The sequence below is a fragment of the Diplotaxodon limnothrissa genome, linkage group LG7 (assembly GCF_057381915.1).
Source record: "Diplotaxodon limnothrissa isolate DT_005_m linkage group LG7, D_limnothrissa_male_GT1.1, whole genome shotgun sequence".
Classification (NCBI taxonomy): domain Eukaryota; kingdom Metazoa; phylum Chordata; class Actinopteri; order Cichliformes; family Cichlidae; genus Diplotaxodon; species Diplotaxodon limnothrissa.
Window position 1 is genome coordinate 60337697 of NC_140602.1, and position 19888 is coordinate 60357584.

Sequence of the window (19888 nt, forward strand, 5' to 3'; positions counted from 1 at the left end):
GTTGAGTGTAGTTAAAAATTATATTTTCATGTCAGTTGCTTATCTGCTTTAGTGGTAGCTGAACGCAAGCTTTTGTCACGAAAAGTCTTGTACATAGCAGCTTTGATATGTCATTGACAAACGTGGAAATTAATGTTTTCTACATGTGAAATTTCCTTAAGATTCACTGGGATGTACTTTTCTTGTGCAGGTACATCGCGGGATAAAGGGTATTGTGAGGGATATAGATGGAAATCCACTTCCCAACGCGACAATATCTGTTGAGGGGATACGGCATGATGTTAAAACTGGTAAACTATTTTATATAGTGTTTCAGATCATGAAGATCCAGTCATTCGTTTACAGCATTTTTTAACATGACCTTTTTTAATGTAACCATTGTATAGCTGTGGGCGGGGATTACTGGCGACTGCTAAATCCTGGGGAGTACAAGGTAACAGCCAAAGCTGATGGCTACACCCCTCAGACACGGCTCTGCATGGTGGGCTATGACTCCGGAGCAACACCCTGCAGTTTCACCTTAACCAAATCCAACTGGGATCGCATCAAGAAAATCATGGCACTCCACGGCAAAAGACCCATTCGACTCATCACCAAAGCGAATGTAGTGAAAACAACTGCAGCCAGCACTGTGGCAGCCCCCAGCATTGATACAGAGCTTGAAAATCCCGCCAACACTCACGACATTGCGCGACGTAGACGGCTGCGGCTGATGCGTATACGGAGGCTGCGTTTGCAGAGGTTACAAGCCAGCCTTAGAACCACCCCTGCGACTACAATGACAACAACCACCACCACAGCATCCACCACTCTACCACCTGAAACCAAGAGAACAACCTCATGGTATGACTCTTGGTTTCCTGTGGATGAATGGTCCACTGAAAACCCATTCGATAGTGTTGTCTTTGACTCAGTGCCCACACAGGACTATCCTTTTGAATACACTATAGACTGATTACTGCACATACAAACCCAGATCTATCTTATAGAAAGTCCTTACTAACCAAATCTGCTGCAAGATCACAGCTTTAAAACAAAACAACAAAAAAAACCCACAAAAAACATCTTTAATGATTTAGCTTGGACAAAATAAGACTTGTTGGCAGCATTGTGTATTGAGGGTTACATTCTTGGGAACAAATATTTCTTGGAGAGAGATAAAGAAGAAATGGAAGTCTCTGCTGAGCAAAGACTACACAGCACATGTTTAATTAGCTCTATGTTAAATTAAACATACAGTATGTTCAATAAGACAGGATTAGGTCTGTCTTCATTTTTTTAATGGCTTCATAGAATCATTTCTGGCTTCAATTAAACTGATTTATTGTACTGCTGAATGCATTGCATTAAAATGACGTTATTTTCTAAATTACTATAGTCTATGTATTTATTTATAGTTCAAAGAAGGTCCGTAACAGTTCACTCATGGGGAAATGTGCCACAGATGTAGATTGTAGATGTAGTTATTTATGTAATAATAATGGATTGCATTTTATATAGTGCTTTTCTAGACACTCAAAGCACTTTACAATTATTCATTCACTCTTCTTCTATTATCTTTCTATTATCTTCCTTTTATTCTCTATGTTACTTGTTAAGCACCTTGGCATACCCTTGGTTTTTAAGTGTGCTTTATAAATAAAGTTTATTATTATTATTATTTATCACTCTCACATTCACACACTGGCAAACCATAGTTGTAGCAGACTTTTTGCTTGTTTTTTGTTTGTTTTTTAATAAATAAACCTGTCTTTGATGGGAGACCAGAGTGCCAGACAAGCTACCCCTGACTTGGCTTTTACTGCTCCAAGATCAGTTACCATTACTACATACATATGCAAAAATAGATAGGAAATAGAGCTAAAATTAGCAAAATACTCTATGATATGAACAGGTTTTCTCTTATTAATTACCTTGAGCAACAGTTATGATGTAGAGGAGTAGAAAACATAGAAACCTTACTCTTACTGAAGTCACCTGCAAGCTTCATTTGTAAGCTGCATTGTAAAAGGAATTGGTGAGAGAGATTTTGAGAGAAATTTGCCTCAAAAGTGTTACAAATGTGTATAACATGATTGATGACAAGCCTAGAGTAAGATTTGCAAATGTGTGTAGTGATTTGTGTGTAACTTGAGGTCTCACAATGCTCCAATCCACACAAATACTAAACAAACTAATCATAAAACAGTTGCACAAACACATACAGCCAAACCTGAATAAACAGTGATCATTTATACCCAAATTTCTTCCAAAAAGCTTCCTGTGCATATAGATGTCTCCCTAATGCAAATATTCAATTGCGTATCCTTTTGTTTGGCAAATCGCTGAAACTCCTTCAGATTTAATAGTCGTCTGGCATGGACCTTGGTCTTCAGTTTTACAGAATATTAATAGGATTCAATTCAGGGCTTTGTGCAGGCCAGTCATTTAATTTGGCTCATCTGGATGTAGTTCTACACCAAGGGTGATCGTTTTGGCAGGTGAAGCGACCACCCAGAAAATAACTGGTTTACAAGTTACTTATAATCCTATGGAGTATTAGATTGACCCACTCAAGATCCTTACCCTCCATGAACTTTAGAGTTTAAATAAACCATACTTTTAACCTAAAAGCATTTTCAGATCAAAATTAACAACTACTAAGGACTTAGATTCTAGGTCTAAAAGGTTAGAAACCTCAGTTTTAGCCTCTGGGCTTCTGAGTCAAATACACAGAGAAAAGAGAGAAGTCACGAGACAGACCAAATTATTGCCAAGTAACAAAGTACTAGAATTTCACTCAGGGAAACTAAAGTTTTCTAAACTTTACCAACGTTCCTTTGTTTTAGGTGTCATTTTGCAAACATCAGCATGCTAATGCTCATCGAATTACAGCACAACAGAGACACTGTTTGACAAAAAATGTATTCCAACATGTGTAATTATACAGAGCAAATGCACTGTGTATACAGTTAATTATTCAATGGATCAAATAAAACAGATATTGCTAATGAGATATAATAGACTGGTGTATGAGTGTAATAACATTTGCAACTCAAACGCATTCAGGTGTGTTCCAACGGCTATGACTGGCTCGCTTTGCCTTTTCTGTTTTTCCCTCCAGTGTACTGGAAACTCTTCAGTGGGTTCTTCCCCCGGATGTTCTTCTACCAAAACCAAAAGGGAACACATTAGCTCAGAACAAGGGGGTGATTTCATCAAACTAACTGGACATTTTTGTTTTAATATACATTTTATATTGTGAGCTTTGTAAAAGACATAAAATGGCATCTCACTAATATCAATTAGGGCTGCACGATTAATCGTTAGAAAATCGCGATCTCAATTCATACTTATGTGCGACCTCATTTCCAAATGACAACGATTTAAAAAAAAAAAAAAAAAAAAAAAAAAGACGACGACGATTGTACCGCATTTTGATCCGGGACGTACTCTGCATGAAAACAAGCGCTCACTCTTCCTGCTCAACAAATGACAAGGGCGGAGCCTTATACCACGTGATACAGAAGCTGTGCCGTGTGATGCTAAAATTAGCAGGGAAAAAACAACGGAGAGCACGTCAGGGATGACGAGAAAGTGACAGGAGAAAATCCGTCTTCGTCAACCACCCAAACACCAATAACAGGAACCTTATACAGCGCTTCCCTATACACGTCGAACTCCCGCAGGCACAAAGAAATTACGGAGGCTATCACTTATCACCTGACCAAAGATTATGGCTCCCATCAACACTGTGCAAAACGAGGGATTTAGGAAAATGATCAACACCCTAGACAAACGCTACACAGTGCCGTCCCGCAACTATTTTTCTATTGTTGCACTACCTGCTCTATACACGCAGCGCCGAGCAACGGTGGAGACGGAATTTCAAGCAGTACAACAACAAAACGTGAGACATTTGTTGTTTTTATGTTTATTTATTGTTTCTATGTTCAGTCTCAACTGTTACGAAGTTGATGTGCAGTTAATAAGTGCAATAAATATTTATACTGGAAAAGAAAATCGTGAGAGAATCATGATCTCAATTCTAAGCCAAAAAATCGTGATTCTCATTTTATGCAAAATCGTGCAGCCCTAATATCAATATAAATAAAATTGATAAAACGTGTCATCTAAGAGTGATGCTCAAAACTAGTTCATGCATTTATTACATCTAGGCTAGACTATTATAATTCATTATTATCAGATTGTGTCTTTTATCCTGCCAGCTGCAGTAGATGTCTGCCCCTCCCTGTTTCTGTTAGAGGTTTCTTCCTATTAAAAGGAAGCTCCTTCTTCCCAATGTCACCAAGTGTTTGCACACAGGGGGTCGTTCAACTGTTGGGGTTTTCTTCTGTACTATCATAGGGTGTTTGCCTTACAATATAAAATGCCTTGAAGCAACTGTTCTCATTTGGTACATTATAAGTAAAAGTGAACTGAAATTTAGAAGTAAGAAAATAGTACAAACGCTCACAACTCAAATTGCCTGATTTTGTTTAACTAAAATCTAATAGATATACAGTTTGTTTTCACAGTGAAACAGAAAATACATGACAAAAAATATGCCAAAAAGGTGAAACCTGGAACAGAATTCAAACTATTACACAGATCTGTGGCGTATCAAAGATCTGGTGTCCCTTCCAACCAAATCTCACCTTAAAACTGCTCTTGATGACTCCTCCTGGTCTCTGTATCTCTTTTCTCCGCCTTCTTCTGCTTGTCAGTGGATGTACCACGCCCTTCAGTGCCTCAGGAACTGCAGGAAAGTGAAATGAAAATGAAAAAAAATTGCATACTCAAATATACATCGATACATTGTAATTAGATCTTCCAGCACACTGATGCATCCTTATAAAATAAATTAATCCATGAAACATACTTAGGAGTAGAAAGCCACCATGCTTGCCCTTAGGGCTGCTCGATTATGGCAAAAATGATAATCACGATTATTTTCACTGAAATTGAGATCTCGATTATTTGACGATATTTATTTAACCCTTTAAGACCTACTACAGAACCAAGTCCGCCAGAGCTTATATTATTTTTTTACATGTTGTAGTGCCATTTGTGGGAGCATTTCAAGTTGCTATACAACTGTTATAGCCCATATTTTAATAATATGTATGCATTAAGTCCATAGTAACTACATTAATTGCAAAAAAGTGCAATAAACTACAAGAAAATTGAAAATCGTTTTTGGGTTTTTTTTTTACATATATTTCTACTTGGAGAAATTTAAGAGGTTTATCCCTCAAAACTTTAAATACAAAAAAGTTGCAAAAAATAGTTTACAACAACAGGAAATTTATTTTGAGTGTCTTCATAGTTTTATTTTGGAGATACAGCAATTTTTATATACTGCAGGAAAAATGAAAAAACAATCCTATGATGCAAATTTGCAAAGAAAACAGCAGGTGCATCAAAATAAACTATTTCCAGCAGTGCAATTCGAGTTCTAAGCATCCCAGAAACTATTCAGAAAAGTCTAACATGACCAGTATAAGCCTATACTGGTCTTAAGGCCTTAAGGCCTACAAGTAAAAAACTACATTTTCCGCGAAAATGACGTCACTTCCGGTTTCGGCCAGGAAATGGCGGACATGCGACAGTTCGCGCTGACGTCTGTTTCACTGTGGGAAGTGTTACGAACAGCTGATCGGATCGGCAAAGCGTGTTTCTGGAATATTATGTTTTTGTTCCTGCAAGCGCTTTTTATGCAATTTTTGCAAAGCTTTATGTGGAAGGAAACCGTGACCGAGGACAAGCTGATGGCATAAGATGTAAGTACAACTCCTCCGGTTTCATATGCAAAACAAATTATTGCGCTAGCTTACACGGTTCAGGTTCTACAGGGATTTAAAAATAGTTACGCAAAACGGAGCGTGCTGCTCTGACCGGCTTTAAAGGGTTAACAATGACTTTAAAAAATAATATAAAATAGTGTGCAACACCACTGAAGTTTTTTTTAACCTCTCTTTTCAACCAAAGGCAGTCACTCTCTCCTCTCCAAATAACTTCTGCTTAGCTTTCCGAGCTTCCCTCGGGTCCTCTTAATCAGCGGTCTCCAACCTTTTTTGCGCCACGGACCGGTTTATGCCCGACAATATTTTCACGGACCGGTGTTCCAGATCTACTGGCGTTTAGATCAACTGGCGTTGGTCGAACAGATGTGTGGCAAACTTGCGTTTCAGGAGCTGCTACTGACAAACCAGCAAAAAAAAAACGCCAAATGTGTCATCTGTGACACTTGTGAGGTTGTCTCAAACACACTCCGTCAGTCTTGATGCTGTTGAACAACAAAATGTATAAAAATGTGGCGAGTTTACCTGGTGATATCCTCATGCGCGACGCGATCGCGAAAACAGCAAACAAGTAATACCACGGCGATGTTGTTCACAGGACAGCAAGAGTAAACGATCGGGAGACTCTTGTCGTCGTTATCGTTCCCCTCGCACGGTTTATTTCTCCGAATTCAGCGTTTTTGCTTCACAACTAAAGCGAGCAGTTTACTTTGTGCACTAACATGGACTCGAGTCAACCAGCGCCACCTCTGGCCAAGTGCCACAGCCTACAGCCAGATCAACTTGTGACACACATCTGCACCACGTTTGAATTCGTTTCATGCACAACACATTTGTACCTTTCAATTGTGTCTGTTTGTGCGTCATGCAAATAAACCTTTGAAAAGAATGAAATGACACTAATATTTCACTAGTTTTGTAACATCACGTGTCGTTAGCGTAGTCTGTCTGTGTCTTTTCTCTGCGAACAAACATGTTAGAGTTGGTTGTTATATACAGTCTGTATAAGTGTGGTTAATCTAATAAACATGTGTAAGGAGATGGCAGTTACGCTGAATGTACAGCAGTTACACAGTGATTAGTAATAAACAGTCAGACAATGACTCTGACAATCTCATTCAATCTTGCAGACTGAATGCACCTTCTGTGGAAAGTGGTACCACACAGTGTGTGTGGACTTCCCCTGTGCAGAAGGTGCAATTGAAAGGTACAAATGTGTTGTGCATGAAACGAATTCAAATGTGGTGCAGATGTGTGTCACAAGTTGATCTGGCTGTAGGCTGTGGCACTTGGCCAGAGGTGGCGCTGGTTGACCCGAGTCCATGTTAGTGCACAAAGTAAACTGCTCGCTGTAGTTGTGAAGCAAAAACGCTGAATTCGGAGAAATAAACCGTGCGAGGGGAACGATAACGACGACAAGAGTCTCCCGATCGTTTACTCTTGCTGTCCTGTGAACAACATCGCCGTGGTGTTACTTGTTTGCTGTTTTCGCGATCGCGTCGCGCATGAGGATATCACCAGGTAAACTCGCCACATTTTTATACATTTTGTTGTTCAACAGCATCAAGACTGACGGAGTGTGTTTGAGACAACCTCACAAGTGTCACAGATGACACATTTGGCGTTTTTTTGCTGGTTTGTCGGTAGCAGCTCCTGAAACACAAGTCTGCCACACATCTGTTCGACCAACGCCAGTTGATCTAAACGCCAGTAGATCTGGAACACCGGCCTTTAAGGTGTCGCGGATAAATGAGGGAGGGGCTAATAATCGGCTCAGTCATTGAATGATCGTTGAAAGCCCAGATCGTAATCGTGATTAAAATTCGATTAATTGAGCAGCCCTACTTGCCCTGCCATCTTGAACACAGTGGCTGATTTGCCATTTTGCGTTAACTGTGTTTTATGTATGTGGACAGAGAAGGATCCACATGTGCAGTACACCAAAGGCAGAAGAGAAGAAACACGTAGGCATTTGCGTGCCACTGAGACAAATTTTAATTTGTCTGTCGACTTTCACACTCAACATATGAAGGATCATTCTTATATTTTTTTCATTTGAGGAACTGTCTCCACCAAAGAAGCAAAAATGCAAAGGGAAGAGACAACACAACAGGCATCATTATAAGACGCCATCTTTTCACCTCATTCCTCATCTGAAGTCTTTAGTCAGGCCTCTAACATACAAAAACATATGTAAACATTCTTATTTATTCCTGATATTGTTGCAAATGCTTATGGTCAACCAAATTAGACATGTGACCATCCCACCTCCGGACAGCTAACAACAAGCCAGTTAACAATAGCTGATTATATGCTAGCAATATACCAGCTAATGTTAGGTTCGAGTTTCCTAAAAAATGTACTTTCTGCTCTGATGAATAGTTTGCTCAGTCACATTATATGACAGTTTTACAAACAATGACTAACAGCAGGACAAACAGAAGCACTTACTGACAGAAAAGTTTAGATCTCTTCAGTAACTCAGTATCACTGTCATCAGACTGACTCGTGGATTTGTATCGAATTCTTTCGGCGTAAATAGATTTGACCACATATTGACAGCTGATTGACAATTTTTTTGTCCTACAGCAACCATTATGGCTAGGATTATTGAACTGAATTGGGAGGCGTAAGAAAACAAAACTCAACTTGACTGAAATTTGCAATCTAGTGGTGAAATTTTACACAGTGTAACTTAAGCTCTGTAAGTTCTGAAAATATGCTACTGTAACTTAACTCCAACTTTCAGTTATCTCGCCCAATTACATTTTTCACAATAAAAAAAAATGACGTTCTGTTAATGTTAATTTCCTTCAATAAAAAATGAACTAACAGAATTTTAGAAGAAATTATCCAAATTTGAGCTAACACTATGTAAACCTAATTGTTAATGTGATGTGCTCATGGGTAATAGTTTCTTTCAGTATTGCATTTAGAGTCAAACTTTCAACAAAAAAAATGAATTATTTCACACAAATCACTCCTTACTAGCCAAGACCTACATGGCATCATGGAAGTAGAAGATCAATATTTTTTAGCATAAACAATATACATTATAAACAGGAAAAATATCTTAATGGAAAATTTTGGTTAGGGTGATATTCATATATAATCAGACACTTACTGAGATACTCAGGTACATTCTTAAGGTGAGGTTTGACAACAGCAGGATGGAGGTCTTTGTCATGCCGGAGTAGCTGCAGATCTCTGGGGTTGTCCTCAAAGTATGTCTGAGTGAGAGCACAAGCATGCAATCAAAACGTGTTCAAACACTTCTGCCTTCCTCTGTCTTTAGAAAAAAAAAATCATCTCTCACCTTAAGTTTTTCTGAATTGAGCAGCTCCTGTTTGATCTCTTTTAGTCTGGCCTCCTTCACTGCCTGCTTTGTCACTGAGCGCATTGCGTCCTAAAGAAAAACTAAAAATAATCAATTCCCCTTACATTACACTTAAAAAAGAAAAAAAAGGGGCTAGGACTTGGCGATAAAAATGGTTATCTTTCCTCGTCTTTCCATCAAAAGAAATATGAGAAATGGTCAACATAAAGTAGAACTTGAAATTTGACAGACATCACAAAAGGCACAATGAGAATAGCACTGGACCAAATCAATCATGTGCTCGAAAACTCAGCTGATGGCATTACTACACAAGACAACTGAACAGACACAGTCCAAAGGTCAAACGATGAACAACCAAGGAACTCATCACCATCTTTATTTCTAGCATTTTTCTACCCGGCTGCCTCCCATTCACGCACCTGCCTTCTGTCATGCTTCTACTGACTTTTGTTCTTCTTCTCTGTATACTTCACTCACTTAACATCACAATGTCATCTGCAAACATAGGGATTCCTGCCAACCTCATCTGTTAACCGAGATTCACAAATACACAGTGCAACTGCTTCTGGCTTCTCTGACCTACTCCATCAACACATTGTATCTGTAGTGCTCTTTCTCAGCATGAAGCAATACTGCTGCTCACTAACTGTCACCTCCCTTCTTAGCCTAACTTCAACAACGGGTTCCCATACCTTCGTGATATGTCTCATCCCTACCAGTACACTTTTTCTCCATTCTTTAGCCTCACTGTCTCACTCTCCAAGACTGTTTTAAAACAGTTTGGTCAGAAGGTCCACCGCTGTCTCTCCCACACATCTCCCTCCTTCAACTGAGCCAAAAATCTTTCCGCTCTTCATCCTCTGCCTCCTTCTCCTGCCTTTCCTTCTCTCTTGTTGCCTCCTAACATGTCTTCCCCCTTTCCCATTTCTTTTTTCAGCCAACACTAACACCCTGTTGGCCCAGAGAGGTGGTCATTGTTGAGTCAAAACTTGACCAATCGGTAGGGAAATCTTTTTTGATCAGTATGTTTGATTTGTCCAAGATTTTACACCAAATGCCCTTCCTGAAGGAACGCTCCCCATTTACAAGGGCGAAGGGACTGGCACAGAGTATACTGGCTTGTGCTGATATGAAAAACTGATTATAAGTTTGTTTGTTTTTTCCATTTGTTGTTCAGCCATAGACTTAACTAATGCCAACAATCAGCAAATGTTGAGGAATTTGCCATTTTTGGAATTAAATTGAGCTTCCAAAAGGAGGAGGAGGATACTCACCCGGCATCTGTACCTGAAGCCTTCAATCTGCTCCATTTTAAATTCATAAGGTTTGAGGGGAGAATTGGTCTCATCTAAACACAAACAGAATAAAAACAACTTACAAAAAATTATCTCACTCCATTTAAATATCATGCTACACTCTAAAAGTATTTGCACCCATCCTGATTTCATAGTTATTTTGTACATTTGTCTTCCCTTCACTTGTTGGTAGACAGCAGAATCCATACTTCCACCAGGTTTCCAGCAAAACAAAACATTAAAAACTGCAGTTTGTGTTTAGTCTGGTTATCAATTTCTTCGATAATGTGAAACATGCAAATGTGACAAATATGCAAAAAGATATAGGGTGCAAGTACTTGTTCACAGCACTGTATACTACTCCCTGAGGTTCAATATTTTAGCACTGAGACACATCAAACTCTGATGCAGCTGTAGAAGGTGAAGCTGACTAACTAGAGAAACGGTCTACCATTTCACTTATTCAGCGAAAAACTAGATGTGGGCCTTTTTCGCATGTGAAGTGAACATAGCCTAACTGTGTTTAAAGTAAAATGAAAAACAACATGCTACAGTCATCAACACAGAAACAGTCATAATGATAATGATGATATTAATGCAAGTGGATCTCTCTGCAACTCCATTTTTACTTAATTTTCACATTAAAAAGTCAGTAAAAGGTGTAGGCCTAAAATTAGATCAAAACACATCTTCATTACCCCCAGTGAGAGCTTCCTCCACCTCTGACAGCAAACCAAGCTCGGTATGAGATACAAATGACAGAGCGGTGCCCGGGTTGTCTGCTCTTGCCGTTCTGCAAGAATAAAAGTGGCCATCAGAGTTTGATTTTTAGTAAAGATTATCATGTCATTTTTTTAAAAGAAACTGTACATACCTTCCAACTCGATGAATATACGATTCCGCAGTTTTTGGGAAATCAAAGTTAATTACATTGGCAACATTTTGGAAGTCCACACCTCTTGACACTCCATACTCTTTATCTTTAGCTCTAAAGAGACAACAAAACAGTCAATACAGTGTCCAAATGCAATTTTTAATAGGCTGGTTCTATCATCCAATATCTGACGACATGGGTTACGCCACATAATGTGGGTTTTTCAATGTGGCTGCAAACACAGCTTGTTTAGAAGGTTTAAATGTATTTATTGAAATGGTAAAATCTCAACTTCAGCAATCTAACTGACCATCAAACTCTTTTTCCACTGATAAAGACCAACAACCTGAAAGCTTCCATTTATCCATCCATCCTCTCCTGCTAACCCTGATAAGGGTCGTGGAGAGACTGGAGCCTTTTGTTTGACTATATTACTGTCTGTAATATTGTTAAAGTCCTAAATTATCACCTTTAAAGTGTTTGCACTCACAACATCATGTACAGTAAGACAGGCATGGAGAACAGTGGCAAGGCAGCCCAGGCGGAGAAATTTTGCTTTTAGACTTTGTGACTCATTTAATTTCTATATGTGAAGGAGAAAAAAAGAACTATCCAATCAGATAGGTATTTGTGGTGAATGAAAGACAGTTATAGTTTCAAGCAGTTTTAAGCACCACATCCAAAATTCAAGCACTTTTCAAACCACGAAAGGGCAATGTTAAAATTTAAGCAATTTCTAGCATTTCAAGCACCCGTACGAACCCTGGGCACCATTTCTGGTAACCAGCACCAAAAGACTTCACTGTTGTCTATACTTAAGAATATAAACTGTAGTTTTACACTGTTGAGAAAGTCCAACTGGTTACTGAAACATCACATAAAATGTATTCTACTAACATTAGTTTTCCCCCTTATGGCATTTTTCCCCATCTTGTGCTGCTTCAGAATATTATCTCTCTAATATTTTTTATTTGAGTGTTAATCAATAGTCTGACTTACTTTCCTCCCTTCTTTTGGGCCTTTTTCTTCTCTTTCCCTGCAGTCGTCTGTGGTGCAGCGGCTGTATCAGTCAGACTCTGCTCATCTGAGGCGATGATGTAGTCATAAAACCCCTGATTAAACTGGGCAATGATGTGACACCTGCAACAGAGTGATACAAAACACAAACACAGAGAGAAGAGAAAGGAATCAATAATGCACCATACATACTGGATGACTGCCTGCTACAGTATACTTTTACTATTGTGGGTGTCATGTGCCGTGTCGGGTCCAAATTAACAAGACGCTTAAAAAGAAAACAAGCAAATAAACAAAAATCTTAAAACAGATGCATTAATAGTTCAAAACTATGATACTTATATTTGTGGACAGACTATTCTGTGTAACACTACACAAGCCTCTCCAATAGTGCCTTGAAACGTGATCCTTTGTTGTTACTTTGCTGTCTAGACTGATTATTGATTACGGTAGTTTTTGTTCTTTAAGTCATCCAGCTATTTATCAACAGAGGTTCCAACCCTAACCCACAGGTAAATTTACCTTAATTTCACCAACTTAGACTGCAGTACTAACTTTTCTTCAAAACATGCAGGGCATTTTACAATGTGGCGAGTTCAAAACTGGATTTGTGCTGCTACACAGAGCTCCCCATGGCTACGGTGCAGAACAAAGACCATCAGCTGCAGTCTAAGCTAGTGGAGCTGGAGCAGCTATTGGCTGCAAAGTGCAATATTTGAAGGACTCCTTTTACTGTGCTCACAGATACTCGCATGCTTATTGAGCCCAATTCTTTTAATTTTTTTTTTACACAATCTTGGGATCTAAAGTCTGATCTTCAAAGCGCATGTTTCATGCAGGTTCTGATGTTAATCATTTAAGGAAATATTACAGAATCATCTGCACTGTCACATTGCGTATAAAATCAATGAAATTGACTGTCCCTCTTCACGGGAGTCATTGACCAATAAAGTTTACTGCAACAGTCTAGATGGTCACAAAGGAACTCTGGCCTTTTTAACACTTATGTTCATGTTCATCAGTCCAACATCAGGAGAAAACTCAATAATTACACTGTATATAGCCCAATGTTGTGCTCTGAATAAGGTGACTGTACACCTTCATATTTCCACACAGAACCAAGTTGAAAAAAAACCCTGAAAATGTATATAACACTGTCCTGTGAATTCTCCTCTCACCTGGACTGGACCGGCAGTTCAGAATTGAGGACGCAGGCAGGAATGCCAAACTGTTCGAGAAACAGTTTGAGTCTATAGCATCTGTCCACAGTTCCCACAAACAATAACGTCTTCCCCTTAACCAGGCACAGCTTGAGCAGTGTGTACACAAGTAGAAACTTGTCCTCCTCCTCACATTTGATGCTGTACTGCTGCAGCTGGCTGCTGTCTGGGAGCTGGGATCCTTGAAGCTTCAGTATCACCTAACAAAACACCATATTCAAAATGGATGTGTGGGTCAAGACAAAACCAGAAACATCAACACATCCTGCATATCACCTCTGACTGCAGCTTAAACTTCACTCTTATTCTTCACTAAGGTTTTCGCAAGAGAATAAAGTTATGTTTTTTTGTACTCATTTACTTTGCGCAAGTCTTTAACTGCACAATGCAGAAGAGAACACTGATAATGATAATACAACAATGATCAATTCACACTGTGTGAAATTAACTCTTGGTCTCAGTCTGTACAGTATTAATTAGAAACATAGCAGGCTAAGAGTGTTTTCACAACTATAGTTCTTTTACTCTGGTCCGAATCAGGTGGCTAGTTGCTAACTTGTACTGACCTTCGCTTCTATGATGCCCCGCCACATCTCAGGTGGGAAGGTGTGTATCTCAAACTTACTAGTATTTGGGTTGAATCACGTTCATACCATAAATTTGTTAGAAACAAATTTATGGTATGAACGGTATGATTGTTTTCTTTTGTTCTCAACCCAAGTGCAATTACTGTGTTCTGTTAAATTTATATAGCCATTTGCTGTTACTGGTTGGGGGTTAAGGGAAGAAAAAATATAATAATAGTAAATCTAATAATAAATACTGAATAAATATATTCAGTAAGTGGGAGTCTCTGGGAGAAATCTGTGTTGATACCTGAGGCTGAAGGAGAAAGGCAGGGCTGATTTGACTTGACAGGAAGTAACTCAAATGTTATTAATAATGTATCTAAACATTCAATTGTATAGAAAACAATAAACCTTTGATCAAGTGAGTGTTAAGGGGACATTACAGGATTGTGCAGCAACAGCTCCTTGAGGCTCTGGACATCCTCATTAAATGTAGCAGACATCAGGAAAGACTGGTAGATATTTGGTAAATGGCTGTTTTAAAAAAAAGAAAAGAAAGAAAGATAAAAAAAAAACAGTTAAATTTGACATTAAGGTTACAATAACTAACCTAAACCCAACTGAAGCCAAACTAAATGTAAACACAGGCAACTTGTGGCTGCAGGGAAGAAAAGTATGTTTGGTGGTCTTTGAAAAAGACTGATGCTCCAATCTAAAACAGATTTTTGCTTCATTTCTTTTTTTACCAAGTTTGAGATTTTAAGAACAAGAACAGAAGAAAACTATGATGTGAAAAAAGAGACTTCTTTCTTCTTTGCCTCTTACATTTAAATTAGTTTGGAAAATGGATGAGTTGAAAACATTATTAGCTCGTGTCATATTCATAAGAAGGCTATAACCTATAACACTATTACACATGTAAGTTTCATGCAACTTTCACCTAAAACAGGCTGGGAATCTCATTTAAATCCCGGACGTTAAAAACAAACAAAAACACCACCTTTCTAATGCAAATTTTAAAACAAACAGCAGCAGGAGACGCTTGCATGAAGCGAGTTCCCTCTGGTGAAAATCTGTACACTCTCACCACAACAAGTTCTTCAGGTCAGACTCAAAGCCAAAAGAGAAGATTAGGTCAGCTTCGTCTACCACCAGCATCTCAAGAGAAGAACGCAGGACCAGGTTCTGTGCGTTGAGATGGGCAAGCACACGGGATGGCGTCCCCACAACTACATCCGGCTTCTCCATTAAAATGGGCCTGTCCACACATAAAAGTGATCATTTAAAATACATCTCCTCATTTGACAACACGGACTTTTTTATTAATCTATGAAGTCCACAATTACACTTTGCGGATTTAAAAATATTATATAACTGCAATACTGTGGAAAAATGCAGGCACTTGAAGTCTTTAGATTCTTATCACACAATCAGGGACTTTTGAGCTTGCTAAATGCACAACAGAACAATAAACCCAAGCAAAGCATAAAACAGGAAGGGGTAAGAGCAATTAAAATCAAAAGAACAAGGAGGACTGTTCACTAGCAAAATGATTGCAGATTTACAAAAAAAAAGAAATTAATTAATAAATAAAATACTAAAAAAATGACCGTACCATGAAATCAAATACAGACGTTACAGTAGCATTGTACCATGATAGATCAAATTCTACTTTACTGTATTCATAATTCCATCAGTATTGACATGATCCCAAACACCACTGGCTGAAATGCAGCTCTAAAGCATGGCGAGGCCTCCACAATGTTTTAGAGATTACTGTAGCCACACACAGCTGCACCCATCTTCTGACGTGTTCCATACATGTTGGCACTAATCAGAACCAAAGTGAGAACAAAAGTAACCTGATGACAGCAATATTGAGGTCACTGTGTTTTTTTTCTGTGGAGTACTCTTTCCGTGAAGTTAAACGATAAATAAAAACTATTCAGACCACGTGGACCAGTGTCTCCCACACAGACTTTATTTGAACAGACCGCTTCAGCTTTCTGACTGAAAGAAATGTGCTGACCTCTGTGTTGACAGATCAACCTTGCTAGAGATGTCGGCCACTCGGACGTCCCTGGAGCAGTACGCTGTTAACTGTCTCATCATAATCTGAACTTGGTGACCCAGTTCTTTGGTTGGCACCACAATCAGAGCCCTCACATCTTGCTCACGCACAGTCTAACAGGAGAAACAACAAACAGTGAATAAACAACTCTGGAGTAAAACAAATTGTCTGGAGAACAGAAAACATCATCCTAAGCAATGGGAACACCATTTTGTTTTTTCAATTTTATACACTAAACAATAAAAAACAAAAAACCAAATCTGGATAGTCACATTCTCTAAGGTGCAGAGATCATCTAAGATGAAAGTAATATCAACCTACAGTGTGTAAACTCAGCATTTGAATCTGCTTCCAAAAACATTATTGCTGTTTCTCACCTGTTTGGAAGCCAGGATGCGCTGTATGACAGGTATACCATATGAGGCAGTCTTCCCAGACCCAGTCCGGGCTCGAGCCAGAAGGTCCTTTCCATCTAAAGCCAAAGGGATTACCTTTTCTTGGATCAGAGTGGGCTTTGACCATCCCAGATCTGCGACTGCCTGAGTCAAGAATAAAAAACAAAAAAACCCAGAGGTGAAACAAATTATTATAGTGACACAGACAAATGTCAGACAAATGTCAGTTTAATATTTGGTGCAGAGCATTCACCCATGTTGACTGCTGTGCTAAATGTAAATGGAGCAGTTTTCTCATCTACTTGAGCACTCAGAGTGCTTTATACAACATGTCTCATTTACTCAATCACACAACCACTTTTTCTACACTTAAGTGCTTAAAACACACACACACACACAAAAAAAAACAAACCCCAAAACAAAACAAAAAACCCACTGAAAACAGGGAGGTACAGGGCTGGACTGAAAATGAATGAAAAAGCAGCAAGCATGTCCACAAAAACAAACAAACTCTGCAAAAAAATTTCAACAAAAGGACTAGCAACACAGCAGCAGCAGTGTAACATGGAGCTGGAATTTGTTTACACACACACACACATACAGCAAAGACTCTGAGCTGGCTCCCCCAAATGCAGCCCCCTTCGAGGCCCACCCTATCCCAAGATGCTTTGCATATTGGTGAAGAAATCTTTTGAACAAAAATGACGGACAGTCGAAGTGAAGTGGTCCAGGAATAAACTTGTTACACATAAAATTTGTACATCTGCCCAACCTTATTTATTTTATCTTGTGTGTATGCGTTTGTTTTTTTTGTTCTTCATTTTGTCATTGTTCTACTACCGGTATGTGTTTTACTCTATTGTTTAGTGTCCTTGAGTGTCTTGAAAGGTGCTTTTAAATAAAAGTTATTATTATTATTTCTGTAGGATTTTATGTCCCATTTCACCTTTCTTAGTTTTTCCTTTTGATTAAAATATATAAAATATGTCCATGGGATTCTAAGTCAAAATTGTGTTTTCATTTTGCAAGTTAACAAAAATAGCAACATTTTATAAAATATCTGTTAAATGCCATGGTTGAAGTGTCCAAAGTCAAGAGAGACTAAGAAACCCACACTGCAAAGTGAGAGGTGACAGGATAGACACTTTCCACCCTTGACGATAGGCCAAGACAAATTGTGTGTGGAAGATTAGAAGGAAGAGAAGCCAGAAGCAGCCAAGAGCTGGAGAGGAGAACAGGGAGAGAACAGACAGCTGTTCTCTGTAGCTGAGGGAGAACAGCTGTCTATTAACAACAACAACAACAACAACAACAACAAGAATAATAATAAACACATTTAATTTGTAGTGCACCTTACATTTGCAAAACAAAAATTGGAACTAGCCCTTTTTTGTTTTACATTCTAACCGTAAAATTTTATTGCATACAATAAAACACGGATCTATAATTTTTGTAGTAGTTTTGCTGCTAAAAAAGAAGGACAAATTCAATATGGCGGACGCGCTGACGGGTCGCAGCAACGGGTGAGCCCCCTCCCTCAATGTGGCGTCTGTGTATGCATGTTTATGTCGAAATCATCATTTATGGGTTAACTGAATGCCCATTTAAGTAAATATCGTTATAACCGGATTTTGTCATACATGATAAACGGGATACTAGGAAGGCAGTTACAACCAGGAGAAAGTCAAAAACAATGTAGGGTAATCAAACTGTTATTAGCTTTTGATAAAAGTGCGAAACGGCGTCTATACTAGAAAACAGCGGACATGATTTCTATTACTTCTGTAATCCAGCATTTTTCCATGTCTAGTAATTTCACCTACGCACAACTTCATGTTTGCATAAAAACTTAACTCTGCCACCGAGCGAGCAGTTCCGACTCCCGAAGTAACTGTCGGATTTTCAAACTTCTCGGAGGATTTTATTCTCCACCTGAAAATTCACAGTTCCCCCGACAGCCTCGAAGTTTGTTACCTTTAGCAGGCGGTCGTCTAAGCCCATTTCATGGAATTGTAGCCTCTCATGAGCCATCGCTCGTCTCTCACCAAGCTCACACGTGCGTCGCAAGTTTATGACGTCATGTCGCTTTTAAGCACCTCCGAAATAAAAGAAAGAACATTTTGTAGTCAATCTCTACTTTATAACTAAAAAGTGTACTTTTTAAATATTAAACAGAGTTTTCTTGCTCTTAAAAAAGAAACTGAAGCATATTTCAAATACATAACCAAGGTTATTTATATATATATATATATATATATATATATATATATATATATATATATATATATATATATATATATATATATATTTAAATATATACACACACATAACAAGACTTAGATGGTATGAGCAAGTGCCGTAAAGACAGCTTACTGGACAAAAGATGCTGTGGATGGAGCTGTCAGGCAGGAGGAAAAGAGGAAAACCATCATGGATGTCATGAAGGACCTTTAGTATGTTAGTGTTGCAGAAGACGGTGCTTCAGATTGGATGAGATAGGCATATGATCTGGATATATTCATTTTTACGTTAAATTTCAACTCAATATTGTTTATGACCAGTAATACTATTTTCAGGTTTATATACTTTTCTATATACTCTACCGCAAGTTACCATTGTGATGTACCCTGGCAAGCAACCACCTCAATAATGAAAACTAACCTCACCAAGACCATAATATTGCTTCATAATACAGGCCTCTGATAATGTTATTTATGTTGTTATTGTCTGATGCTGGAAAGAAATCGTACTATTTCACACAATCATTCCAAATAAATTTTCATTTTCCCTATATTTTTTTTTCCGTAGAAAGCCCAAATTTAGATTTTTTTATGGTTAGATTTTTTTAAGTGGGTCTAACGTTTCTTCATTATATTTTTAAATGATTTATTAAACCAGTTATTATTAAATCAGATTTAAAACTAATTTTATTAATTGTAATTTGTAATTCATAACATATATTATTTTCTGCACATGGGTCTTCCTAAAGAAAAACTAAAACGTAATCAGTTTTATGACAGAATTTTCCATCACTCTTTATACAAGGAGAACAACACCGCACTACTCCAGCGGTGTGATGGAAAGTTCCAGAGCAGATGGACCTTGTGGTAAGACTGCTATTCATTTTTTCCTACCTTGACATTTTTAATGCTTTACCCCAATTTGACCAGCAGATGGTAGCAAACACCACAATGACTAAAATCCATTAATGTTAAATAATACCATTAAAGCCATCATTTCAGTTAGCAATAGCAACATTCGCATAAAAACTGAAAGATCCCTCTTCGATCCCAGGAGTGCTCACAAATCCTTTTGGGGTTGCGTCGG

The 19888-nt window shown here is 38.4% G+C and overlaps 2 protein-coding genes across 3 annotated transcripts in view; one reads left to right on the forward strand and one right to left on the reverse strand.

Annotated features, from left to right (window-relative positions):
- aebp1a (AE binding protein 1a) overlaps window positions 1-1369 on the forward strand; it is a 21331-nt gene extending 19962 nt beyond the window's left edge. Inside the window, exons 20-21 of the mRNA XM_085360085.1 lie at window positions 191-290; window positions 387-1369. Coding sequence (XP_085216211.1) covers window positions 191-290; window positions 387-955 — 669 coding nt within the window. The 3' untranslated portion in view covers window positions 956-1369. The remainder of the gene's footprint in view (window positions 1-190; window positions 291-386) is intronic.
- On the reverse strand, window positions 1228-18621 carry ddx56 (DEAD (Asp-Glu-Ala-Asp) box helicase 56). Of its 2 annotated transcripts, none has more exons than XM_085360086.1 (14): window positions 18536-18621; window positions 16544-16705; window positions 16125-16279; window positions 15183-15353; window positions 14539-14629; window positions 13485-13726; window positions 12289-12429; window positions 11290-11403; window positions 11114-11208; window positions 10395-10468; window positions 9100-9189; window positions 8908-9013; window positions 4638-4738; window positions 1228-3143 (listed from the first exon to the last, which is right to left on the reverse strand). In XM_085360086.1, the coding sequence occupies exons 1-14, from the start codon at window positions 18590-18592 to the stop codon at window positions 3063-3065; spliced, it is 1680 nt and encodes a 559-aa protein (XP_085216212.1). In that variant the 5' UTR covers window positions 18593-18621; the 3' UTR covers window positions 1228-3062. The 2 variants fall into 2 exon arrangements, with proteins under 2 accessions (XP_085216212.1, XP_085216213.1); XM_085360087.1 differs by having other exon boundaries at window positions 1228-3146; window positions 18536-18616.
- Between the last annotated feature and the right edge of the window lie 1267 nt (window positions 18622-19888).